Source organism: Theileria annulata, chromosome 1, assembly GCF_000003225.4.
Source record: "Theileria annulata chromosome 1, complete sequence, *** SEQUENCING IN PROGRESS ***".
Classification (NCBI taxonomy): domain Eukaryota; phylum Apicomplexa; class Aconoidasida; order Piroplasmida; family Theileriidae; genus Theileria; species Theileria annulata.
The window spans coordinates 1032756-1057065 of record NC_011129.2 but is presented as its reverse complement, the minus strand read 5'-3'; the positions used below and the strand labels follow the sequence as shown (position 1 = coordinate 1057065).

Sequence of the window (24310 nt, the reverse complement as noted above, 5' to 3'; positions counted from 1 at the left end):
TTAAAGAAAGCTGCCTATGCATTTGCTGGCTTTGCAATGATGCTTAACATTCGACTTGTATATAGTGCTTCACCATACGCACTCATGAGGTTCAAGTTACCAGAGAATCTGTTCAGTGTATTTGTAAGGGTTATGGCCAGTGCTTTAGAACTTTGGTGCCTCCCTAGTATGACAATTGGTAACATTATAGACTTTATTAGAAAACAAGATATGGATGATGAAACTAAAAAGTGGCTCTTTACCTACCAATCTATATTTTGGTCATGGGCCAATTTTGCCACATTCGGCATTTTGTGGATTGTCTATGTTATTGGTGGTGATCAGGGTAATGTTACAGCCTTCTACTGGGTTATCGCAGCTTCCGGCTTTGTTTTCGGTATTAATATGGTTATGGTGTATGCTATGGAATTTTGGTATCTTCCATACTATATGGTAGGTGAAAACTCATTTCCAATGGTTACATCATTAATGCATTATGTTAGTACATCAATCTTTGGTAATCGTAGGAAATATGATTCTGACTACATCGTAGTATATGTGGATATTGTTATCTCATTAGCAATTTCTTTTGTTGCAGCAGTTCTATGGACCTGTTGCTATTACTCTGGAACACAAGGATACCCACCCAAGGATTCTAATCAAAAGGACTGTGTAACACTCAAACTTGAAACCAAAACAGGAGGCACTGCTACTGAACTGACATACTCCATAGGAACTGATTATGGTAATAAGGATGTTTTTGGTGCTCACATAAAGACCACAGGTGATAAGTGTAAGTATCAGGGCATTCCATACTATTTATACTTGGTACCTCCAAGTCTTATGGTCCTCGTTGGTATGGGACTAGTATATACCATATATCCTGGTATAGCACCTGGTATGATTGTACCATTCTATCTAGTTGATAAGATTGAGATGATACTCCTAATAGCTACTGCATTTCCACCAGTCATCATCAAACTAGTTCCAGTATTTGATGAACGCTTTGATCCGTATGTACTGAAGGGTAGTTGGGGTGTCTATCACAAAAAGGTATGTAAAGCTGGTGATGAACAAGATCCAGGACCCACTGGTTGTCCAGAATATACTGAGAAAATCAAAAGTATTAAACTAGCCATTTCCAATAGTGGTACTGGTGGTAATATCCATACAATAACCCTCAGTGATGGTGGTAGTGGTAGTGCTGGTGTACTAAGTACTTCCAATGCTATCAATCTCGCCACTAATGGCACAGGTACCCTAACCATCAAAATTCCTGGTGGTGAAATAGCACTCAAAGAACTTTCTATAGGCACTGGTAATAAACTGACAATCAAAAGTGGTAATTCTAAGGTATCTGTTACTAAAATGACATGGGGTCAAGAAGAGCCTGTTATGCTCAACGAAACTGCTGCCCTTACCACCAGCGGTAAAACACTGACAATCAACAGTGGTGGTGGTGGCACAGATGCCACTATTAACATCACTGGTGATACTAATGTTGAACTAAATTACAGCGGTGGCACTAGTGAGATCACAATCAGTGGTAGTGCCATCGATGCTCTTGGTGCCCGTTTAATAGCTACTGATGAACTACATGACAATCACAAAACTGATAAGTGCTGTTTATATGGTAAAGTCTATAAATGGTCAGATGAACATCCTAATGCAGTCTACTGGAATATCTTTAATATTCTCATGCCACTTCAGATCTGTCTCGCTTCCATATTCATATATTCAATTCATTATAGAGATTCGTTGATTGCTCGTGTTATTGTTAATCAACCTAAGATGTCTACTGCACTAAGTATCTTGTTTTATATGTGTCATGAAATATTGCTTGCTGTAGGTTTTCCAGGAATAGCTTCTGACGATGATGTTCTATTACCAATGCAACTGGTAGGTGCATTCCTTATGGTACTCCTAGCCTTCTATTCCATAGGCTATATAACAGAATATAAGCGGCACGACCCTTCCCAGTGGCCAACAACGGGCATGACAAAGTGGAATGCCCTGTGTTACTGGTTAAAGATGGCGAGTAAAATTAAAATAAAAATTTAACATGGAACTTTCACTTGTTAAGCTATGATTTACACCCTTTAATTTTCGAAAGACTTTTATTTTACAATATATTAGACTCAATATACCATATAGATATAAAACATAATATACAGCATGTAATATACAAGAGTATATACAAGAGTATATAAAAGAATATATAAAATGATAAATTATATTAAAATTTGATAAATTTGGATGAAAATTCACTCTAGTTGATATTTATGCCGGTTGAGCAAGTACAACTCACGAGATAACAAGTGGGAAGTGTAAGTACTAGTGATTTGACGGTAATTGAAGTTGTTTTGAATCTTTAACTTCTTGAGAATTTTATAAATGATAAACTCGTCACCGTACAATTCCTTCGACTTGCTCATTAGCATTTCATACTCTAGATTATAAATAATCATCTTCAAACTGTCTTCAGGACTGTCCTGGACTGTTGCAGTCAAACTACTATTTGAGATGTAAATGTAATAGTATAAAGGACCCTTGTACCATGAGTAACTGTACTTGTCGTCGTATAAATTAACGTCGCTAGAGTTGATATTTTCATACAAATTGTAGTATTTATTGACGAAAGTTTTATTATTGTGGTCGATCAGTTGAAATATATTCCTACTATTGGTGAAGAACTCATGTCCGAGTATTTCTATGGAGTTTAGTCTTTCGCTAGGATAGTATGATAACAAATTGGTCAATAAGTTTATCAGTAGATCATATTGCACCTTGGAACTATCATCTGGAAGTGATTCTTGGGAATAGTCATGGGGTAACGACACATCCTTATCTTCCAACTCTTGGTCATCGCACCTGGAACCATCAAACTCTCGATCATCATGGTTGGGATAAAGCTTAGAGTCAATTAGTTTCAGAAGCCTTGACCTACGCACTTTGAACTCGTTATTGCACACATTGTTAATGTAAGTCGACAAGAGCTTATTCTCTTCATCCACCAGCAGTTTATCTTTATTTTTGTAAAAAATTCCATTTCCTATATTATTATACAGTATGTTCTTGATATTGGAACCTTTAGAACTACTTGCTCTATGGTTCTCCTTTAAACTTCCAACTCTCGGCATGTTATGCCTGATGTTGGCAGTACTGCGTTTAGGGCTAAATTTGTTAGTTTTTGGAACAGTTCTAGGTTCAATTCTAGAACCCGACTTAAATCCATCAGTATTAAGTCTGTTTAAATTACTCGTTAAAATATCAGTATTAATTCTGTTTACATCACTTTTGAATCTGGATGTGTTGTTTATATTTTCATTGACTTTAAAGTTTAAATCACATTCGATATTGTCGGTGATGTATAGGTTGAACAGGTTGACGTTGGTCAAGTCCCCCAGGTTGTTGAAATCGTAGTGTATCATATACTTGACCAGCTCAGTTATTATGATACCCAGTGACCATATATCGCTCTTGTTACTTATCTTGATGTATCTAACATTATTTATCTCCACCATTTCATTCACATTTTTAAGGCCGTTATCATCAATTTTCAGCGGTTCCAATTGTGAGTTATCTTTATCACTCCAGTTCCCATCACTTGCCTGACTTGCCGAATTCTCCTTATCAAAAAACGGGTCCGAGCTCTCATTGTTGTTAGTGTAGAAATAGTCTAGCAGTAACCTGTTGTTATTAATTCTCTTGTTAAGAAACTCGTCATACAGGAGCGTCTCTGGTGAGTTATACTTCAGTGTCCCAATGTTATACGACAGTAACTGTGTGTTCATTTGTTCTATATACTCCTTCATGTGATAGTTGAAAATGTCATCATCATCGTTCAATTTTACGGTCCCAGAGTATTGTGCTGTGGTCTTTGCAATGTTGGATGGCTGTGTACTTGCAACGATGTTCTGAATGTTATTGATGAAGTTGTTTGGCTGCAAAAGTATCGATGATCCGAAGTCCGACAGGTTCAACTGCCACTTCAGGGGGTTGTACTTGTCCTCTTCCGAGCAAAACACCAGTATGTTATTGAGCTTTATGTCAGTGTGTCTCAGTATGTTACCTTGGAAGCAGTTATGTATATATATGATGCTATTTATTATCTGTATCAGTATATACTTTATCTCAATTATAAACAGTCCATAAAACTTCCATTTATTTCTCTTTTCATTTGATTCATTGTTACCAATGTTGTTGAAATTGCCGTTACCACTAGTGTTAAAATTACTCTTACCAAAGGTGCTAAAACTACCCTTGTTATTAATGGTGTTGGTCCGATATATGATTAATTTAATGAGCATTGAGAGTAAATCACCTTTTGCTCTTGGCAACAGCAGTTGATAAATCTTATCGTTATTGTTATTATATAAAATCCTGTAACTGATTGGTTTTAGTACATTTTGGTTATAGTGTAGCATCATTTCCTTTTCTCGAATGTATTGATACCTGGACATTTCTCCATAGTTATTGTTTATATTCTTTATGGCACATTCGTATATTCTTTTCTTCTCCATTTTATCTGAGACAGAAGTTACGTTACTGTGTAGTGTGCTTGTATTAGCTGTCGAATTTGCATCATTAGTTACAGTTTCATTTTCGTTATGTTGGGTTTTCTGATTAATAAATCTTAACAGTGCCAAAGATACTGTGGAAAAGGAACCATATCCTAGCTTCATCTTCCTATATATAATAACGTTTATATCATCATTCCACATCTCGCTTGAGCAGTTTCTCTCGGGTACTTTGTCATCCATTCCCATCCTCGCAGAATCCATCGGGTTATGGTGTGTTCTTCCACGATTCTTTAGTTTATTCATTACTATATCTTTTGAATATGTCGAGTTATTAGCAACATGGTTATTATTAGGGTCATAATTATTAGGGTTGATTAATATATACCTTTTCCTCTTTCCGTTATTATTGTTGGTACCATTATAACTCCTCTTATTCCTCTTATTTAATGTATAATTTATTGTCTTAATCAACTTGTCCGAGTTTGACTTTATCATCTCTAGCCCCTTTAAGTTTATTGTTCCAATCTTTTTATTCTTTGGTGTACAAATGTTATTATAATCTTCCTCCTCTATCCTCCGACCCATATTCACACCGTTCATTCCTAAATTGTTGTGGTTAACATTCTGGTTAATGTTGTGATTAGCGATGTTTGAGCTAGTTAGACCATTTGGTTCCATTTTGCGATCATTTACACTATTGTACAAATTAAAATTACTGGATTCTCCTCGATCATTAGATACATTATTGGACTCAGCTCTAAGATCATTAGATATATTATTTGTTTCTCTTTGATCATTAGATATGTTATTGGATTCCACTTGTGTTCTTTTAAGTTTGAATTCACCAACTTTACTCTTTTTAACAGCCATTTCATTCTTATTTCCGTTTACAACTTGTTCCAACACCTTGTCTAGTACAAGCACTTCTGAGGTACTGGACTCTTTTGCTTCTGGTATCTTATCCTCTAATACTGGTTTGGGTTTAAAACGAAGATCTTCTATTACCAACTCCGGTTCAAACGTGTTTTCAAGTCTCAAATTATCCTCTAACACTTCAACTCCAATTGGTTTACGCTCATCCATTGGTTCAGATTCCATTAAATTATCTCTTAATACCAATTCATGACCTTCAGGGTCTGACATTCTTCTTTTCGGGTCCGAGTTCAAATCATCAAACTGTTCATTCGGCGTGCTTCTTTGCAGAATGGTGCTGTTGCCATACGAGTCCAATGTGTTACTGCTCGTAGTGTTAGTTGTATCACTAAACTCATTGAAAAAGTTATTAATCATCGGATTGTTGTTCAGGTTACAAATATAAGTATTAAACTTTACGATGTCGTTCACTTCAATTTCGTTTTCCAAAGTTTCCTTTATCCTTGCACGCAGGTTATTTTCAACCTTTTCAGTCTCCTTCTTTAATTGTTTAGAGATATTGTTGTTCGGAGTTGTGTTATTAGCCCCGGAATCAAGTGCGTCAGTAGTAGAGGCGTTTGAACTGTCGTCAGATACATTTGAGGCAGTACTTGACGTATAATTCGTAGCTGAATCGTTTGCAATATTATTAACTGCATTGTTAGTTGATTTAGTTCTATTTTTGGTTATAAATTTATTCGTATTACTCATGTTGGCGGTGTTAGTATTTTCTGTTTTTGTATCGGAATTTTTGTTATTTTCACTTCTGTCCTCCTTTGATTTCGATTTCGTGTCACTCGATTTTGACGAAGAATTGTACGTCATTAACAGCTGTTCATAAATTTTTTTAGATTCTGTAAAAAAACTGTCATTATCTGAATTTTCTTCATCATATTTATTAATAAACTCATCTTTACACATCGTGGACTCGCTTTTATTATATACATTTTTAACTTCCTTTACTTCTGGTTCCGACTTAACTAATTCCTTTGTGTTTGATAAATTTACCACCTCCAACTCAGGACGTTCCTGGCCACTTGCTGGATTAAACGAGTACACTTGAGAATCTTTATATGAATCATCTTTCACTTCCAGACTAATTTCCACTTCCAGATCTTTGTTATCAGATTTGGAGTCATCGTTTTTAGTGCAATTTTTAAAATCTAACTCAGTTGAAAGTTGATGTGTATTATTTGTTGCAGCAGTGTGGGTAGAACTATGTACATTATACCCGCTGCTACATAATCTGCCAGGAAAATCCAAGAGTATTTCAACATAACAATCTTTACATTCTGATGATTTATCAGTTTTTTTCCTTTTAGTGTTTTGATCATCATTATTTTCGTCATTGTCAGGGTTTCTCTTTGAAACTCTACTTGAAGGTATGCATGAGGAACATATTCTTTTCATTATTTTAATCACACATTGTGACAATTATTTTTTTTGCGATTTTTATCAAAATTTTAGTGTTGACTGGAGTTTGATCATCACAAATTTACACTTGAGAACCAACACATCATTTATCTACACATGATTCTAATTGAGTTGTAAAATACTTACTATCTTATATTAAAATAAAATTATTATATTGAAAAACTTTCATTATTAATTTTTTACCAAAAATTAATTTACTAGAATTAAAAAATTGAAACAGGTTACAAATTCATCCAGATGGAACAACCTTAAATAAAAATTAAAAATACACTAATTAAATTAAAATACTAAATTATTATAACCAAAGTTATATATAACATAAATTAACCTGCTTAGACACAATAACATCTATCATACCACGATAAATTATAGAACATCATACACCCATACACACTATGTTTGATTTACTATATTTTATTTTTTTAAATAAGACCTTTTAGTCATAAATATACTTTAAAATCATAATAACTGTCTTTTCTTTACTCTAGTTTTCTACTTAATTTCCACAACATAAAACTTTTTAAAGGTTTCCTTCTTCAAATTTTCCTTTAATAAAATCTACTAAAAATATTTCTTTCACTCAAATTATTATTTTTCTTTATCCTTTTAATACTAATTTTGTTTTTTTACCACTATTCACTAATTGCAACGTTTGTGTTAATACTTTTAAAACATTCCCAAAACATTTTGTTATTTGTGTTTTCTTATAATTAATAAAATTTTAGAATATCTGATTTCTGATGTGTCAACATTCTTTTCCAAATTCCAGTTATTTACCAAAAAACTATATCTGTACATTAACTTGTCTCAATTAAGTTTAAATATACACAAAACAATTATTTAAATTAATCTACCAATAATATTTTACCATATTTCCCCTTATTTTATCCACGTTGTAATGTGCATTACCACATCATCTGTTTTAATGTTAGTGTATCATTTTTTTAAACAGTTTTTTTCAAAAACCAGTTTTATTGTCATTTTATTCTTTATTATATAAAATATTTAATCCTGTACATATATTTTTGATATAATCAACTTTATTTCTGATCTTCCATCTTTATAACTACATTTCCCCCTTTTCGCATATTTTATCATTTTTTTAAAGTTATGTACCAATAAATATTTATGTATAATAAGTGTCTGCAAATTGATTACATTTGCGTTTAATTGGAACCATTTTACAACAAGATGTATATGGAATCCCGGGAACATTTACGTCTAAAAAGAGTATTTTAACTACTTTTTTTAATTTAAAAAATTTCAGGAACTCAAAGATATAGAAAACGAAAATGACTCAACAGTTGAGGCATATGTAGTAGATGATAACATTTTCAAGTGGAAAGGGCACATACTCGGACCTGTATGTGATTATTTCTAATATTAATTTAGCCTGGAACGCCTTATGAAGGAGGTCATTTTACTTTGGATATATCTATTCCAGAAGATTACCCATACAGTCCGCCCGCGGTATGTTGCACATTCTAATTTCTCGATCATATATACATTTAGATAAAATTCGAGACTAAAATATGGCACCCTAACATATCAAGTGAAACTGGAGCTATATGTCTAGATATTCTAAAGAGTGAATGGAGCCCAGCACTGACAATTAGGACCGCTCTAATATCAATCCAAGCACTACTTTCAGCACCTGAACCAGGTATTAAATAAATATATATTTATGTTTAGATGACCCTCAAGACGCACAAGTTGCTAACATGTATAAAAGAAACTACCAAGAGTTCGAAAATACAGCAAAGTTAGTTTCAATTTCCATATTACTCTCAGGCTGTGGACGAGTACCTTTGCAAGAAGTCGAGATGAAAGTCGAGAGGGGAAGGTTAGGAAAATTTTTATAACGTTTTTTAGATTAGTTTACTTTTGGAAATTGGAATTGATCGAGAATCGGCAGTGGTATGTTAAAATATTTTTAAAAAAGATTTGTACAGAGAGCGCTGGAAGAGAACGGATGGGATACGACAGTGGCAATTAATAGACTTATGGATGGATAATCATTGAAAGTTGATTTAAATTTATTTTGACTAATTTTTTATATAAATTATTTTTTATTCTGCCTTGTTTAGCCTCATTCCCACAATACCTCTGAGATTCCATACAATCTAAGTATTTGTGTAATTTTAATAAATGGGAGACTATTTAAATGTAGGTAGTATAAATCCAAATTTGGAAATTCTTGAAAAAAAGAAATCGCAGTCGAAATCGGACATCCTAGGAGGAAATTTGTCGAGTCGCCAATTATATTTAACAGGTATGAACTTCCCTAGTAATTATAATAAATACAGGATATGGAAGACATTGGGGAGAAAAATTAACATATTCAGTAGGTTTAGCCTACGGATCTGGTATTTTTATTCATTCATAGATAATAATTTTATCCTTACTAATTTAATCAAATAGGAATCCTATGCGGAGGTTCATTTGGATTACTAAAGGGAATTTCAAAGGGAGGAGCAACGACCAAATTATTTGTAAACTCAATTCTAAATAATTGCAGTACATATGGCCCGAAATTAGGGAATAGACTAGGATGCCTTACTATAATATATTGTGGAATAAATAGTCTTGTAAAGACAATAAGAGGCTCAGACGAGAGTGACAAGTACAGTGCTCCAATAGCTGGTCTTCTCTCAGGAGCAGTTTATAAGATTTCAGGCCCACTTAAGGCAACGGCAAAGTACTCACTGGGCACTGGACTAGTTTTCACAGCCATAGATTACGCATTAAGAAACTCTTTCATCTAAATATAATTTTTTCAATTAATTATATTGATTTAAAAGGCTTTCCCTCTTTAGCTTAGATGAGAAAAACTCATAACTCAGTCGCCTCATTTCCTACTCCATATATTGTCGAGTTAAATTACCTTAACATACGAAGGTGTGGATATTCGTTTATGCCTGTGGGCGTCGTGAAGGAACTCGAGCATATCACTACAACTCGCCTCATTTACGATCATTTCAGCTAATCTGAGGATGTAAAAAAGAGGTTATCTTACTTTTCTGAGTCAGGATCCTTGAATTTTACAACCTGTTCAATTTCCAAGTCTCCGTGCTCAAGTGATGAGAGAATTTGCCTAGAGTTGGTGAGATTCCTGACCAAATCGGAGACTTCATCCTGTAAACTTTCAGCCTTTTCAAGAGCATCAGTGTTCATCTCATTCTCAAGCTTACCCTAAATATATACAATTGCAAATTAAGTATACCTCAACTTCATCCATTTTTAAATTCACGATGTTTAGCTCTAAAAGAGCTTCGACCCAGTTCAGAAGTATTTTCCTGTGAAGTTCGTACTTCTTCATGTTGAAATTGTACTGTTTGATAACATCTTCTCTTGTCTTCTTAAGCAAGGTTAAGATATTCTGGTGAGCGTGCTCCACCAGGTTCCGATCTCTATCCGATAACTTATGTTTAGCAAATAGATTTTCAGGCATTGGCTGGTTAGTAACTTCAGGAGGGGATTGCGTGAATTGAGATTTTAAAATAGTCTCAGGTGAGTTTGAAAACGTAATAATAGGTGAAATTTTGCTAAAGGCATAACACAAGTGATCAACAGCTTGTACCTAGAGATATTGTGTTAATATAATTAAATGAATACAAGTTTGCTGGTGTGGTTCCATTCATCCAGGTACTTAAGAGTTACGTTCCCACGAAGGTCAACGTTAGGGTGATTTTTAACTATTTTTGTATTACGGCTTGGAACGAAGAACGAAGGACAACTGAACGGGTAATCAGAGAAAACCTGGATTAGCAAGGGAGCATTGAGGGTAAAGCCAGAAAATGTATAAGGGACAGTTCCTGAAATGTTAAGCCTGTGGCAATCGAACGAGGTACCTAAAGATGTGTTAGGCTAAAATATCTGTACACATACTCATCGAGCATGAAAAGTTGTGATATTTCCCAAACAAGCCATTAATGTCACACATGAGCATTTCATAATTGCTGAAATGTTTTTTCAAAGCCGATTTAAGGTTAGAATCCATTTATTATGAATTAATCATCAAAATGTCAGACCAAGTTAGAATTAAAATACAAGAAAAATTAAAACAAAAACAAATATTTCAAAAACATTAAATATTATTTTAAAAAACTACGTTTCCAACAAAAATTTCTTCAAAATGTGTATGTTGTTTGTTTAATTTAAATACCAAATGAGGCTATAACACAAATCAAATAAATATACAAATTGTCTATTTAATTATCGTTAAAATTTATAAATTTACACTACTTTATTTATAAAATGAATATTTAAATGGATTATTATGCCAAATTCTTTTTCTCACATTTATAATAATTTTGTAAAATACTTGAACCTCATTTATAGAAACAAAGGATCGCATTCAAGGCTTGGACTAGTTAACTGTATAATATTTGGACCAATTAAATTCTATAACCATGAAACTAAAGAACGCAAATCAAAAACAAAACCTTCTTTCAATTTTGGCTCACTTAATATTCGCTTCCAAACTAAACTACCAGAATATCTGTCAAATATTATAGCATATGCTGAATCGGATAATAAAGGTTGCTGTAGTGAAACAGAATCTAAGGTACGATTACATTTACATAACTTATTATACAGGAATATGTTCTAACCGATAGGGCATTTGAGAAGGTACCATTCTATAAAATTTAATTTTAAACAACAATTTAGATAAAATTTGAAATTGAAACTTATGAAGTTGTTTTATTTATGAAAGGAACAGCTAAGGAACCTGCTTGTGGATTCAGTAGACAGGCGTTGGATATCCTAAAGGTATTCCAAATAATAATTGCATTAAATTAATAATAGACACTCAAAGTCGACACCATTAGAACTGTAAATGTTCTACAAGACGAAGATGTTAGAAATGGAATAAAGGCATATTCAAAATACCCTTACATACCACAACTCTACGTCAGAGGTAAATTTGTAGGAGGCCTAGAAAAAATTTCAAAAATGTTTTCCGATGGAAGTCTTGAAAAACTTCTAAGAGATGGATAAAATTTTGTCTATTTTTGATACATTTTAAATTATTGCTCTTAATTTGAATTTATATATTCACACATTTGTCTAATACTTTTAATATATTTATAAATATTTCCAATAAATTATAAAAGTATAAATTCAAGCTAATTAGAGTTCAAAATAAACTGCGGAACTGATATATTGTTGGACTATGGCCTAGTGATGTCGTTTTAATGGGGCTTGTGTTTTGATGTGTGTTAGGCAGTAAATATTATATTTGTTTCAAGTAGAATTTGTAAAAAAATTTTTATACAGGTACCACTTGTTATATACTTTAAATATTTGGTCGGCTGGTTGAAATGTGTAACTGTTTTTAGCTTAAATCCCACACTTTGTCTGTCATTATACACACATGTTTTATGTGATAAATTAAGGTGTCAACCTTTTTTCTCTTCTTATATATTTTCCAACTATTATTATGGACCTAATTTTCTTTAGAATTTTAAATGTGTGAATATTTAAGCCTAAAACAACAATACACTTTTCACCTACAAATTCCAGCCCACTAGCTTATAATTTTTACACATCTAATTCTATATCTCACCAACACTGACTAATCACATTTTAGATATAGAAAATGAAGATTTTAAATTTTCTTTCAATTTTATATTTTTTCATTGCGAATTGTCTATGCCGTATGGATGATAAGTCCGGAGGCTTATTAGGCAAAATGTATCAAAAGGTCCCTCACTTCATGGAATCCACCAGGGTTGGTTACACATCAATAAAAATTCTTTAGAAAAGAAATTACGACAGAAATAAACACAGTGCTGTAAGGAACAGGAGATCCAGATTGAACGAGGAGGACACAGGAACTGATGAAATGAACTCTAAAAAATACGGAAACGACTTTAAAAATTATAAATTTATGAGCACAATGAACAATTTTAGAGACAAACAAGGTGAGGCTTTAACCTTAGATAATTTTTCTTCAGACTTTAATAATTTTTTCCAGACTAACCATCGCACATATGCTAGCTATATCAAGCGCAACGAAAATGACGCTACTTGTCCCTTTTCAGTAGGCGCACCGGGTCAAGTTGGCCAATCCTGTAAATTTAATGATCCCAGTGGGACGTATTCCTCAACCACTCTAGACGGTTCTCAAGGTTCCTGTCCTTTAAAACAAGATTCTCAGACTTCCGCATCAGTAGTCACACCTGCCAATCAATGGCCAGATCATAAAACTTTCGATCAATCAAATGCAGAACAGGAAAAAGCACACGAGGAATTAAAATCCGAAGTCGACCAAGTTAAACAAGAGCAAAAGAATCTGGAAGAGAAAGTAAACGAGGCTAACGCAGCTGAGCAAGCTCTTAAGGCTACTGCTGAGGACCTTAAGGAGGGTCAGGAAGAACTAAAGCAAGAGCAGGATAATCTAGATCAAGCTCAGGATAAACTAGAATCTACACAAAAAGAAGTTGAGGCTAAGGAACACAATTTAGAGCAAACTGCGGATGCTTTAAAATCCGAAGCGAATAAATTAGAGGAGGAAAAAGAGTCTCTCGATGAGCAAAAGGAAGAGCTAGAAAACCAACAAAATGACTTAAATAAACAAAAAAATGAACTAGAGTCTGAGAAAAAAAACTTAGATAAGGAAAAAGAAGATTTAACCACTGGTCAAAAGAGTCTTGATACAGAAAAGGAAAGTCTAGATAATGAAAAGAAGGATCTTGAACAGCAACAAAAAAGTCTTGATGATCAACAAAGCAAATTAGAAGATCAACAAGATAAATTAAATGATCAACAAGAAAAATTAGAAGAGGCTCAAAAGGCCTCGGCCAATGAAGACACCGAGGCCAGTTCCAAGTTAGAAAAAACTAATGAAAATAATGCACAGGCAGATGGTTTAAAAAACTTACAGCCGGTCGCATCTCCCTTGGTGAACGGGAGTCCTGAGGGAGTTGTATCTCCAAAAACGCTTGTCGATAATAGTTCAGTACCTTCTTGCGACAATTCAACCGAAGAAGTCGATAAAGCTTACGAGGTATTACTCACTACACAATTATCTATACTAACTATTACCACAGTTATTTATACACTTTTAATTATTTTTGTAGTCTCAAGGTGAAGTACAACAACCCACTGCCGATACTACCAATGCATCTACCTCCGAAGATAATACTAATAATAATGCGGCTGAATCAGAAAAAACAACTGAGGAGTCTGAACCTCAGACAGCCAGTAAATCGGAAGAAGCAAAAGAAAACACAGAGTCAGACGATAAAACTTCAAAAGTAGAATCTTCAGAACCTAATGAATCTGAAGAACATGAAGACCAAAATGAAGAAAATGAGAAAGATGAATATGAAGAAGATGAATCGGAACAAAATGAGGACGAGGAATCTGAATCCAAGTCCACCACTAAATCCAGCCAAAAGGATAATAAAAATGAGAATGAACCAGCTACAGCTGAGGAACTAGAAGAGGTTAATGATGAAGTATAATAGTATCGGTAAAAAATTAATTGTTGTCTTTGCTAAATGTAAGATCGTTTAGCTGTGATAGTAGTTTCTATAATTTATTATCATTTTTATTTCTTACATTGTACATTTCCTCGAGATGTGAGTATCTCTGTCTTTCAATTTCCAATTCTAGCTCCAAGTTAAAATCCTCTTCACTACCCGGGCCTTCCAATTTTTTCTTCAACAGTTCTATGTTATTCCTCAGCCTCTAAATTAATATTTGAAAACCATTTCATACCTCATTTTCTAAACGCGTAAGACTCAGCGAATTTGATATAACATGTAATTGACACTCCATTGCGTATAGTTTCTGTTTCCAAAATTCCAACTCCTCTGAATACAACGTTTTTAGCAACACGTGCGGTTTGTCCAACAAGTTATCATCAATTACCAGATTCCCAATACTCTTACTAGAAACCGGATCTTCTGTTCTTACAAAACTGTCTATAAACCCTATAAACATTTATTTTACTTTAAATTAACTCGAAAGTTGTCCGAAGATGTGTGGGTGTATATACAATTTGAACATGATAAGGATCTTGAATATTTGAGGCGCTAGTGAAAAGTTGAAATAGTTGTTAACATTCCAGTAGAAAATCTCCAAAAAGTCAGTCACTGTTGTTTTTAACAGATTATTAAGACAATAATTTACAACTTGGTTAAAATCTTGTCCCAAGGTATCAACTGGTTTAATATTGTCTGCCTTTAAAGCCACTTCAGACGCCTTAAACTCCACGGATTCGTATAATTTCTTTAAATGTTCACACATCAAACCTAATCTTTTCACCTTCTCGTCTGGTATTATTCCTATCATGATCAAATACACTAGTATCACTGATGAAATTCCCTTCATCATTTCCAAAGTTGGTCCTGATTGACTCAACTCAATAAGCTCTAAATATTAATAGTTTAGTTAATTGTGTTACCAAATAAAAATCCGTATTCAAATGTTTCTAGCAGAGTTGTATACTCTACCGAAAACACAGCACACAATAAAAATTTTAATACATCCATCAGTATCGTTTGTAGGTTTACACTCGGCTGATTCTAAACTTTTTAATCAAAGAATTGAAATACCTTTAAAATCTCGACAATTCTCGAAGCTGTATTCAGAAGAAAATTTATATTATACTCCGTCAGAAATTGTGCCTATACAGAAATATAGTAAGGAATTAATTACCTCTGGAACATCAATCAGAGGATCTATTGAGAGCAGGATCATGGTGTAGTTGAGCATGAACTTTTTATAAAATATTATCTTTCCATCTTCAAAATCTTGAGTCAGTGCTATGCTAAATTCATGGCATGAATTTGAAATGTATTTGTTTAAACTTTCTCCAAGTCCTGAGAATGTACCAAACAGTCCCATTTTCAATGTCATTTTAAACACCTAATCAGCAATGAATTATGAATTAATTACAAATTTATGTTATTTTTTCTTTGAACTTACACTTTTAATCAGTTTATCACAAATTCTTGTATTTATGTATGGATCAAACAGTGTCACGGCCAGTTGGAAGATTGGGAAGGTACAGAAATCCAGCAAACTATCCATCTTTATTCTCACAACTTCTTCATTATTTGTTTCCCTTGTATGTGCCACATTTAACATATACTTGTACACTTCATGCAAGTTACTAACTGTTTGTGTTGTCATCCACTCAACCACATTATCACTTCCAAACTTGTCCATAAAACAAAGTGATACTGACAAATAGTTGGAAATAGAACTGAAAAGCTGATATTCCACAAATATTCCTCCTGACTTTGACAAGTTTAGAAGTATCACATAACTACACGCCAACATGTTAAACAGCTCCAAATCAAAGTTATCTCTAAATTCACCAAAATCGCTAGAGTATTCAAGCGTCCTCAATTTTGAAACTAGGTGTAAACAAAAGGGATAAATCACCTCAGTAAGATTCCTTAGAGCAACTTGGGCTACCAAAACACTTTCAATAACCACGGTTAAAATTTGTGAGAATAGTCCCGAGAGTTCCAGCGTCTTAGAAGATTGATATGTACACTTGTAATAGGTGTACAATCGAGTTAGAGGTTTAGAGTAATTTAGTAGGATTTTTCTATATTTTACTGGGATTTTCCACTTTGAGGCGACCACATATTTATGTATTAACAAAATGGATTCTATTGTACATGGTGGGAATGTCATGAGTATTTTTAAATCTTCTTCTCTGATTAATGATAGAAAATTTATGGGATTTTGACTCTGGTATGTAACCACATTTAAGGTGTTATTTAAGAGGTAAAACTGGTCATTACTACATTCAGATAGTGTTTCAAATACTGACTCAAAAATCCCATGTTTGTGCATCAAGTCCATGAATGGGTCAATTTGTGATACTATCTGAAGTATCAACCCTAGAACCCTTGTTTTGATGTAAACTTCACTAAAATGCTCAAGAACTTTAGATAAAATCCTTAATACTTCCTTGTTAGTTTTCAAATCTTCTTCCAACACAATCTTAACTCTGAAATTGCACCTTTCGTTACTAAGTAGGCACGTACAGTAGTCACCTTCCACTGAAAGGTTTGGATTCATCTTTGGCTTTGTGCAGTCGTAACAGCAATCATTATAATACAAGTAGTAGCTACAGCTGTCGTAGTATCTGTTCCAAAAATATAATTTGTTTGTATCATTTTCCGATAAGTGCCAATTAAGGTCATTGTATCCAAACAACTTCTGAAATATTAACAGGAATCCGTATAAAATATTTTTATAGGAATCATCTTCCTGTTCACATATTAAACTTATATAGTTTATTATTGATCTTGAGTTGTTTGAACTATCCAGAATTGAGTCTAGGTATTGCAAATACTGATCCAAATCTATCCTCTCCTCATCAGTTATATTTATGAACCAGAACGAGCCTATCATATCATATTCATCTAAATTTTGTGACGGGTATCTCTGCTTTAAGAAACTTTCATATTTCCTCTTTTCAATTCTACAGTCATCATATTCCTTTTCAAGGTTATTAAAGAAGATATGCAGTGGGTATTGCAAGACTTCATTCAGCAACTTTAGGGAAAATGACACCAAACTAACCAGCGAACCATATATCGAATCCACATCTTGTATGATTTTTCTTACCTTTTGATTATCTGACCTCAAGAATACCGTTACTTCTACCAATTTAGATATTTCAAACAACACTAAAAACGTTTGGTTTTCCACTAACTTTCTTGATGCTTTGTTAGAGTCCTTAAGTACATTACTCAGTGTGTTAAGAAAGAATGACACAAAATCAATGCTTTCTCTGTACAAGTTTACTGAAAAACTTTTTAATAAACATTTTTCTCCCTGGGCACATTCCAACTCTAAAATCTTCCCTGGCTCAGTTACCTGGTTTCTACTCAAATCATACTTTTCTTGGTATCCTGTTCTTAATCTATTTAAAAATTTACTTTTATTAGTTTGTTCTCCCACTTCTTTCGATTTCAAGCCGTTTGTTTTAATTTGTTCTACACTCCCAACTATTTCCGGCTTATTTTCCTCGAACAAGCAACATAATCCTCCTTCTTTGTCATTTTTATTTTTAGATGGACGTAATTGAAATAATTGTGGCAGGTGTATTGTATTTAATTCCAGAATCGAGTTTGTGATTTGGATTCCTTCGTTGAGTATTGAGAATGATTCCTGCACATTTTTGTTGATTTTTCTTATAAAGTCCATCTGCGTTGAAGGACATAATTATCAACCGATTCTACTGTACATTTTAGATTATATATTTTGGATCAGCCCCAACTAGTTAGAATGTATACATATTGGTATAATATTTATGCGTTGAGTGACTTCTTTTTATTTACGTTTATTCCTGTTTCCTCTCCTGAGTAATCTAAGTTTTCAATTCGATTTCTATTAGTCATTGCGTTGAATACTTTCATTTTCTTTTCGAACTTTTTGCGATTTGTTACTCTTGCGTTTCCTTGTGTTTTGGTTCTCTTGATCACCAATCCTCTATTCTTCATGATATCCTTTCCGATTTCTAAAAATTAATGTTTTATTGATTAAATTACCTCTCTTTCCATCCACTACGGGCTGTGGTTTATATACTTTAACATTCTTTTCTTGGTACTTTTTCTTTCTTTCCTCTTTAAGTTTATTATATTTATTCTTTATTTTATCCACCTCGTCTGGTTTTCTTCTTTTTTCTTTTTCTTGTTTGTTTGAATGCAAATTTTCTACTGGAGTGCCTTTTTTAGCTTTCTTTATTGTACTTCCGGTGTATAACAAATCTGGGTTATTTCTTTTTTCTGACATTATTACACTTTGTCTTAACTTTTGAGCCACTAGGTTCAGGTCACTTGCGTTACTTTTCCTTTCAGAACCTACAATTCCACTTCCAAAGTTCGTTAAATCTTGCAAATTACTCCCAACCAAATTCCTCTGGTTCTTATCCATCATTTTCAGGTCTAAACGGTTATTATTAGGTTTAAAAGTTCTAAATTACATTTTTTATATTTCTTGCTCATTGGTATGCGCCTCATATGATCCATCTCATACTCCTCAATTTCATTTAATTTTTTCATAAACTTGTACTGGTCACCTTCACCTTCCTCCTTCTCCTGAAATTCATTAAACATCATTAACCTACTTCATTAGTCGTGTATTGATTTATCAAGTGTTTCGGAGCCTTGTATTTCTTTCCTTTCACGGTGTCAACTTCAATATTTTCCGGCTTAGGAACCAACTCCTCCTCATCTTCCTCTTTAGCTACAAATCAATGAAAGTAGTATATCGGTACCTTTTAAGTTGTTTAATAGTTTGGATATCTGATACTGTAATTTATTCTCTATTGGTTTCGCTTTATCTAACAGAAGCCTTATTTCCAACAAGCGGTCTATCACTGGATGCTTTTCCACAGATACTCCGTGTACTTTGAGGAGGAGATAATATGTGAGATACGACAAATACATCAGGAAGAGCTCATTTCTAATATCCAAATATTCAAGACCCTATATTCCATTAATCAACTCGTTAACTTACATCCTTTGTACATAGTTTGTATGACTTTGGATCATTTAAAATCTTAAATATTTGTTCCCTAGATATATCTGACTTATCCTTGAATTCTTTCAGTAGTAATAGGAACTCTGGATGTTCCTTGTCCAGAAACTCTCTTTTATCTTCATCGCTCATTTTTAAAAAGTTTTCAGGGAGTTCAATTTTTTCCGAATCCTTCTTCAATGATTCAGATAAATTATCAATCAGGGTATCCAGGGCCTATATCTTTTAGATATAATTCAAACTTACTGTTGAATCATCTTCCTTTTCTGATTCTATATATCTATCCAATTCTGCATCTTCTTCTTCCACATCTTCATACATTTCTTCTGCAATTTCACGTGCTTCTGCTATGCGATCTTCCAATGCTTCTTCATCTGACTCTTCATCTGATCCTTCAACATAGTATTCCTTTAACCTTTTCCCCCAATTTGTTCTATCTTCCTTTTCTTCATCTTCATCATCATCTTCTTCATCCTCTTCTTCATCTTCATGATATTCATCTTCTAGCTCCTCATCTAATTCATCTAAAAATATTATTCTAAAAATTACAAACCGTCTGTAACTTCTGGCGTGAATGAGCGCGGCAAACCAAGTTTTTCATAATCTTCATCTTGTGAATTTTCTATAAAGTTTGATAATTATGGGATTTATACTATAACTTTAAGAATAGTTATGTTACAAACCTTCATCTTCGTTAAATGGAATATAATCCTTCCCATCGTCCGTAATCAGAGCCTTAAAACCAGAACTTGAAGATTTATTTTTATTTTTTTTACTATCAGATTCTTCTGATGTTTTTTTAGGCTTTCTAAAGATGTTTTTACCCATTTTATTATAAAAATATTTTACAGCTCATAAATCAATAAAAATATATTATTGTACATTATAATTATTTAAAATATGTCATTTTAAAAACTTATGAATTGCTTTTAAATTGAAATGATATAAGTATTAACAAATATATTATATAGAATCAAGTTACTGATTGTATTCACCCCCTTAGCAATTTATTTTATGTAAAATAATTTACTAATCAATACTAATAAACTAATAATTTAAAACAAATTAATAATATCATTATGGATTCTATTATATATAACTAAATATTGGTCTTATTAATTCAAAACTCAACATCATTTACCAGAGCTCTTTAATAATTAGAGATTTCAACTAATTATTTTCCCCTTTTAGATCCTGTTATTTTTTGAGTATTTTTAGCTCTTGTTTTTATACTTATTTGAATTATTTCATAGTTGTGTTTACACCTGTGCACTTCCTAGCCCTTTCTCTGAAATACCTGTAAATCCATCTTTATTTGTTAACTTTCTATTTAACTCTTATTTTCTAGAAAGATTTAGAGTTATTTTACTTAACTAAATATATGGCTTAATTTTAGCAAAAAATTTAGAAAAATTTACGTATTATTAATAAAATTACATATAAATAATCTTTGTTTGTCTGATAGTCTTATTTTAACATCAAATTATCAAGATATATTTAATATTTTACTATGAGATTATGAAATAATTCTTTGTTTCATCAAGTATGACTTGTAACAAGTGAACCGCCAAGAATAATGAGTAACTGTGAAGTGGACTCAAGAACACACTCACTGGACTCATGTAGAAACCCTAACGACAATCTAATTCCAGAATCAGACTTTTGCTACGCAGAAGGAGATAGCTTAGAAGGAGGACCATGCGGAGAGTGGCTCGTGTTTCAAGTGCATTTGAGAAACAAATGCTGGCCTGGAACACTTCGTCTACACCTTAAAACGTGCGATGATTTTTGCTTCAGAGCAACAGTACATGTGGGAGGTTTAAAAGATGAAAGAGACCAAAGAAGATCAGCTCCTTCGTGCGTAAATGATAGATTGATGAACAATTTCTACGGAGAATCAATTTATAAGAACTTCGAGTGGGACGTATGCGTATCAGACGAAAATACATATAACGTAAGATACAAGGTGTCGATGAAGGGAATGTTTCTGCTTTATGTGAGACTTGATGGGAACGATATCGCAGGGTCTCCATTTAACATTTTCATCTCAGATGGTAAAACATGCCCACAATCAACCAGAGTCCAAAACATCAATAATTTAAAATGCAGAGCAATGCCATACATAAAGAGCATAGTGGAAGTGATTGATGACGAAAGGTGGGATTACGAGTGTAAAAACCAGGTTTCAGAAGATTATCAAAGGAGAAGACTATATAGTGTGGAAAAATTGAGACAATATTCACTTGTTAATGAGTTAACATTGAATGCATGTGACAAGGTTGGGAACATAATCAAATACAAAACTCCGTACGTAAAAGCCTGGTGCACAAATTTTGGGAAGGTAATTGAGGTAAAACATTTGGGTAACGGAGTTATATCAATAAAGTACGTGGTAATAGTTCAGAAAGAAGATTTAGATAAAGTAAAAACTTTCTACTCGAGCAAGAACGAAACCGTCCTCCCATCATATTTACGTAATCTAGGAACGCCATGTACCTTAAATGTTCAACTTGACGGAGAAACTATATACGGGAGTCCTTTTGTACCAGAAATAACAAACGTAAGCGAATTAGAGGAATACTATGCCAGCTTCCCAGAAACACTGAACTCTCTTTCATTAAGCTTGAATCACATGTTAAGCGAGGATAATTTAGAAGGGTGTTCCCAGGCAATATTTAACTTTTTCCACGCCAACAAGGATATGGAAGAAAGTGACAAATCAAAGGCAGTTGAACTAATATCCAAACTAGTTGATGACAAATCTAAGCATATTAAAAGGAATAACTTTTTGATGGAAAGCCAAATGTATAAAATTAACCACGTGAAGACTTATGCGCTCGGACAGCTCCACCAATTTATGGATAGTCAGTACCAGAAGATGGTGAAAGCGAAAACTAGTAGTATTATAGAGTGCATAAAGGAGCTGAATAGCTATAACACATCTGTGAATGGTGAGACTAAGGGGTTCAAGAATTTGGCCGACGTCATCTTCAACTACACCAGAATAGGGGATGAGTTGAGGAAACTACACAGATATGATTTGGCGGACAAATTTGACTCCATAAGTGATAGAATATGTGAAGAGATAGAACTTAACAGGTGGGAGAACCTTCTTCATGATAAAAAGAAGAAACTTATAAAAATTAGGGAACAAGTTGATGAATCGGTTAAGAAGCTTCAAGATTTTAAGAAGAAAGTACACGAAAAATACGATAATCTGGAATTCAAACCAATAAAAAAAATGCAAATAGATAAAGAGGTCCAGACTATTCAGCAAGAAACAGTAACTGCAAGGCTCTTGCCACTTGTTAAGAATAGGTGTATTCCTGAAGATCCGAAGACTGAAGTGGATAAAGTAGTAGAGACTTTCTGGAGGAGGTGTAGCAACTACGATATTCATTCAGGTATAACTAAAGTTCTGAAGTCAAGCATAAGACTCAAAAACGCCTTAAACGAAATATTCTTCTACTATAGCAACAAATACAACACTAAAGACAATATGATACAGTATGCAATTCCAAGTAATTCTATGTACCTCTTCCATATGGACTCGTCAATCAGCAAGACTCTACTTAACAACAAAAGAAAGTTAGAGGAAATGTTCGATAAATTTTCGGTTATGATCTCTGGAAAACGTGTTCTTCCAGAAAACATGTGGTGTGTGTACCTTAGAGAATTGGCCTATATGAACTTGTTATACAAGATAGCAGAATCGGGAGATGTTAATCTCTTAAGAGATAATCTCCACCCTTCAAGACTTTCCGCTTTCCACCACTTTTGTCAATTCCACATCTTAAATTTGTACGAAAAGTTGTTTACTACACGACCTGAATTCCAAAAATCTCTAAAGTTCTACAATACTAAGAAGCTACTAAGATCAAGCCTTAATTTCAAATATGAAAAAGAGTCTGCCCAAATGCACTACTTCCCAACTGAAACTGACATGGCTAACTACATAACTACAGAGATTCCAAACAAAGTTGGAAACAGCCTAAATGAGAATATCCTACATCTCATTTTCAAGCACTATAGCAGACTCTCGATGTTTGGGAAGCAGAAACAGGACCCCAAGTCGTACAAGTGCAATGATGACTCTTGGCTTTCCACTGCAATGTTCGTAGTTTTCTCAAGAGATTTCGGAATAGTGCCTGGATATATGGACGGTTCATCAGTTCAGAAAATCGCAGATGATACCATTTTAGCAAATATTGAGCAAAACACGTATCAATCAACCACATTCAGGGGAAGACTCTTTTATAAAGACTTTGTGGATGCGCTAGTCAACATAATTTCCAACTCCATTTATAAAATATGCTTAAACAGGCATGAAATGTACACAAAACATCTAAAAGATAACTCAATCCTGAATATTACCAAGAAGAATAAGTTCCATGAAACAAGGAACTGTATCCAAACTCAAGAATCGGTTTTAGAGGAGGTTAATGAGGTTTTACAGATTCTAGGATTAAACAATCCTCTACACATTGACTTAACGATTGAGGCTATATATGGTTCTGAGGCTTTGGAATTTTTACACTAACTTACATTTAATATTGTGTCAGTTTTATTCAAGTATTTATTTACACAATGAGCCATCTCATCTTTAGTATAAATTTAAACATTTTAAAATATGTAAAAACAATAAAAATTCCATTTATCGCAGACGATTTTTTCGGAAGATTCGGATTTGGAGAGATTCCAACTCTAGCCACAAGTACTTGTACATCCAACCAGGTTCTAGAATTTTATGGATAAAATTTATACTTTAGATTTCACTAAACCCAACTATATCTGAAAACTCAGTAATTGGAGCCTTCATTGACTCCCTCAACACACTCTTTTGGAAGGGCAAACATTTTAAAGGTATTTTATTTTTTTTCAAAATTCAAAGGAACTTTTATTCCAAGTAAATGGAAATGGTACCACAGACATGGATACTGGGC

At 33.4% G+C, this 24310-nt stretch overlaps 12 protein-coding genes across 12 annotated transcripts, besides 10 other annotated features; 7 read left to right on the top strand and 5 right to left on the bottom strand.

Moving 5' to 3' along the window:
• Nucleotides 1–36: 36 nt before the first annotated feature.
• TA06745 (Tpr-related protein family member, putative) lies at nucleotides 37–2040 on the top strand (the record flags this gene model as incomplete). Its single annotated transcript, XM_948953.1, has 1 exon — nucleotides 37–2040. The coding sequence occupies one exon, from the start codon at nucleotides 37–39 to the stop codon at nucleotides 2038–2040; it is 2004 nt and encodes a 667-aa protein (XP_954046.1).
• Nucleotides 121–189: a sequence feature (9 probable transmembrane helices predicted for TA06745 by TMHMM2.0 at aa 29-51, 72-94, 99-121, 126-148, 163-185, 253-275, 539-561, 582-604 and 609-631).
• Nucleotides 250–318: a sequence feature (9 probable transmembrane helices predicted for TA06745 by TMHMM2.0 at aa 29-51, 72-94, 99-121, 126-148, 163-185, 253-275, 539-561, 582-604 and 609-631).
• Nucleotides 331–399: a sequence feature (9 probable transmembrane helices predicted for TA06745 by TMHMM2.0 at aa 29-51, 72-94, 99-121, 126-148, 163-185, 253-275, 539-561, 582-604 and 609-631).
• Nucleotides 412–480: a sequence feature (9 probable transmembrane helices predicted for TA06745 by TMHMM2.0 at aa 29-51, 72-94, 99-121, 126-148, 163-185, 253-275, 539-561, 582-604 and 609-631).
• Nucleotides 523–591: a sequence feature (9 probable transmembrane helices predicted for TA06745 by TMHMM2.0 at aa 29-51, 72-94, 99-121, 126-148, 163-185, 253-275, 539-561, 582-604 and 609-631).
• Nucleotides 793–861: a sequence feature (9 probable transmembrane helices predicted for TA06745 by TMHMM2.0 at aa 29-51, 72-94, 99-121, 126-148, 163-185, 253-275, 539-561, 582-604 and 609-631).
• Nucleotides 1651–1719: a sequence feature (9 probable transmembrane helices predicted for TA06745 by TMHMM2.0 at aa 29-51, 72-94, 99-121, 126-148, 163-185, 253-275, 539-561, 582-604 and 609-631).
• Nucleotides 1780–1848: a sequence feature (9 probable transmembrane helices predicted for TA06745 by TMHMM2.0 at aa 29-51, 72-94, 99-121, 126-148, 163-185, 253-275, 539-561, 582-604 and 609-631).
• Nucleotides 1861–1929: a sequence feature (9 probable transmembrane helices predicted for TA06745 by TMHMM2.0 at aa 29-51, 72-94, 99-121, 126-148, 163-185, 253-275, 539-561, 582-604 and 609-631).
• Nucleotides 2041–2243: 203 nt separating the features above from the next.
• Nucleotides 2244–6824, bottom strand: TA06750 (uncharacterized protein; the record flags this gene model as incomplete). Its single annotated transcript, XM_948952.1, has 1 exon — nucleotides 2244–6824. The coding sequence occupies one exon, from the start codon at nucleotides 6822–6824 to the stop codon at nucleotides 2244–2246; it is 4581 nt and encodes a 1526-aa protein (XP_954045.1).
• Nucleotides 6825–8039: 1215 nt separating this feature from the next.
• Nucleotides 8040–8863, top strand: TA06755 (ubiquitin conjugating enzyme, putative; the record flags this gene model as incomplete). Its single annotated transcript, XM_948951.1, has 8 exons — nucleotides 8040–8078; nucleotides 8116–8211; nucleotides 8241–8318; nucleotides 8361–8511; nucleotides 8541–8610; nucleotides 8640–8691; nucleotides 8721–8765; nucleotides 8801–8863. 8 exons carry the CDS (start codon nucleotides 8040–8042, stop codon nucleotides 8861–8863), a joined length of 594 nt encoding a protein of 197 aa, XP_954044.1.
• A 133-nt stretch (nucleotides 8864–8996) lies between these two features.
• Nucleotides 8997–9613, top strand: TA06760 (mitochondrial inner membrane protein, putative; the record flags this gene model as incomplete). Its single annotated transcript, XM_948950.1, has 3 exons — nucleotides 8997–9120; nucleotides 9155–9214; nucleotides 9270–9613. 3 exons carry the CDS (start codon nucleotides 8997–8999, stop codon nucleotides 9611–9613), a joined length of 528 nt encoding a protein of 175 aa, XP_954043.1.
• Nucleotides 9614–9860: 247 nt separating this feature from the next.
• On the bottom strand, nucleotides 9861–10848 carry TA06765 (uncharacterized protein; the record flags this gene model as incomplete). The annotated part of the gene is made up of 4 exons (XM_948949.1): nucleotides 9861–10040; nucleotides 10072–10428; nucleotides 10464–10699; nucleotides 10737–10848. 4 exons carry the CDS (start codon nucleotides 10846–10848, stop codon nucleotides 9861–9863), a joined length of 885 nt encoding a protein of 294 aa, XP_954042.1.
• Nucleotides 10849–11127: 279 nt separating this feature from the next.
• On the top strand, nucleotides 11128–11849 carry TA06770 (uncharacterized protein; the record flags this gene model as incomplete). Its single annotated transcript, XM_948948.1, has 4 exons — nucleotides 11128–11415; nucleotides 11448–11480; nucleotides 11520–11621; nucleotides 11658–11849. 4 exons carry the CDS (start codon nucleotides 11128–11130, stop codon nucleotides 11847–11849), a joined length of 615 nt encoding a protein of 204 aa, XP_954041.1.
• Nucleotides 11850–12450: 601 nt separating this feature from the next.
• Nucleotides 12451–12507: a sequence feature (Signal peptide predicted for TA06775 by SignalP 2.0 HMM (Signal peptide probability 0.967, signal anchor probability 0.002) with cleavage site probability 0.848 between residues 19 and 20).
• TA06775 (uncharacterized protein) lies at nucleotides 12451–14320 on the top strand (the record flags this gene model as incomplete). Its single annotated transcript, XM_948947.1, has 3 exons — nucleotides 12451–12582; nucleotides 12613–13902; nucleotides 13934–14320. 3 exons carry the CDS (start codon nucleotides 12451–12453, stop codon nucleotides 14318–14320), a joined length of 1809 nt encoding a protein of 602 aa, XP_954040.1.
• Nucleotides 14321–14387: 67 nt separating this feature from the next.
• TA06780 (uncharacterized protein) lies at nucleotides 14388–15719 on the bottom strand (the record flags this gene model as incomplete). The annotated part of the gene is made up of 6 exons (XM_948946.1): nucleotides 14388–14546; nucleotides 14577–14791; nucleotides 14822–15232; nucleotides 15265–15385; nucleotides 15416–15487; nucleotides 15519–15719. The coding sequence occupies 6 exons, from the start codon at nucleotides 15717–15719 to the stop codon at nucleotides 14388–14390; spliced, it is 1179 nt and encodes a 392-aa protein (XP_954039.1).
• A 48-nt stretch (nucleotides 15720–15767) lies between these two features.
• TA06785 (uncharacterized protein) lies at nucleotides 15768–18032 on the bottom strand (the record flags this gene model as incomplete). The annotated part of the gene is made up of 1 exon (XM_948945.1): nucleotides 15768–18032. The coding sequence occupies one exon, from the start codon at nucleotides 18030–18032 to the stop codon at nucleotides 15768–15770; it is 2265 nt and encodes a 754-aa protein (XP_954038.1).
• A 104-nt stretch (nucleotides 18033–18136) lies between these two features.
• TA06790 (disrupter of silencing (SAS10)) lies at nucleotides 18137–20195 on the bottom strand (the record flags this gene model as incomplete). Its single annotated transcript, XM_948944.1, has 9 exons — nucleotides 18137–18345; nucleotides 18377–18772; nucleotides 18811–18925; nucleotides 18955–19073; nucleotides 19105–19315; nucleotides 19347–19583; nucleotides 19614–19891; nucleotides 19921–19989; nucleotides 20051–20195. The coding sequence occupies 9 exons, from the start codon at nucleotides 20193–20195 to the stop codon at nucleotides 18137–18139; spliced, it is 1779 nt and encodes a 592-aa protein (XP_954037.1).
• A 748-nt stretch (nucleotides 20196–20943) lies between these two features.
• Nucleotides 20944–23907, top strand: TA06795 (uncharacterized protein; the record flags this gene model as incomplete). Its single annotated transcript, XM_948943.1, has 1 exon — nucleotides 20944–23907. One exon carries the CDS (start codon nucleotides 20944–20946, stop codon nucleotides 23905–23907), a length of 2964 nt encoding a protein of 987 aa, XP_954036.1.
• Nucleotides 23908–23954: 47 nt separating this feature from the next.
• TA06800 (uncharacterized protein) lies at nucleotides 23955–24277 on the top strand (the record flags this gene model as incomplete). Its single annotated transcript, XM_948942.1, has 2 exons — nucleotides 23955–24101; nucleotides 24137–24277. 2 exons carry the CDS (start codon nucleotides 23955–23957, stop codon nucleotides 24275–24277), a joined length of 288 nt encoding a protein of 95 aa, XP_954035.1.
• Nucleotides 24278–24310: the final 33 nt, after the last annotated feature.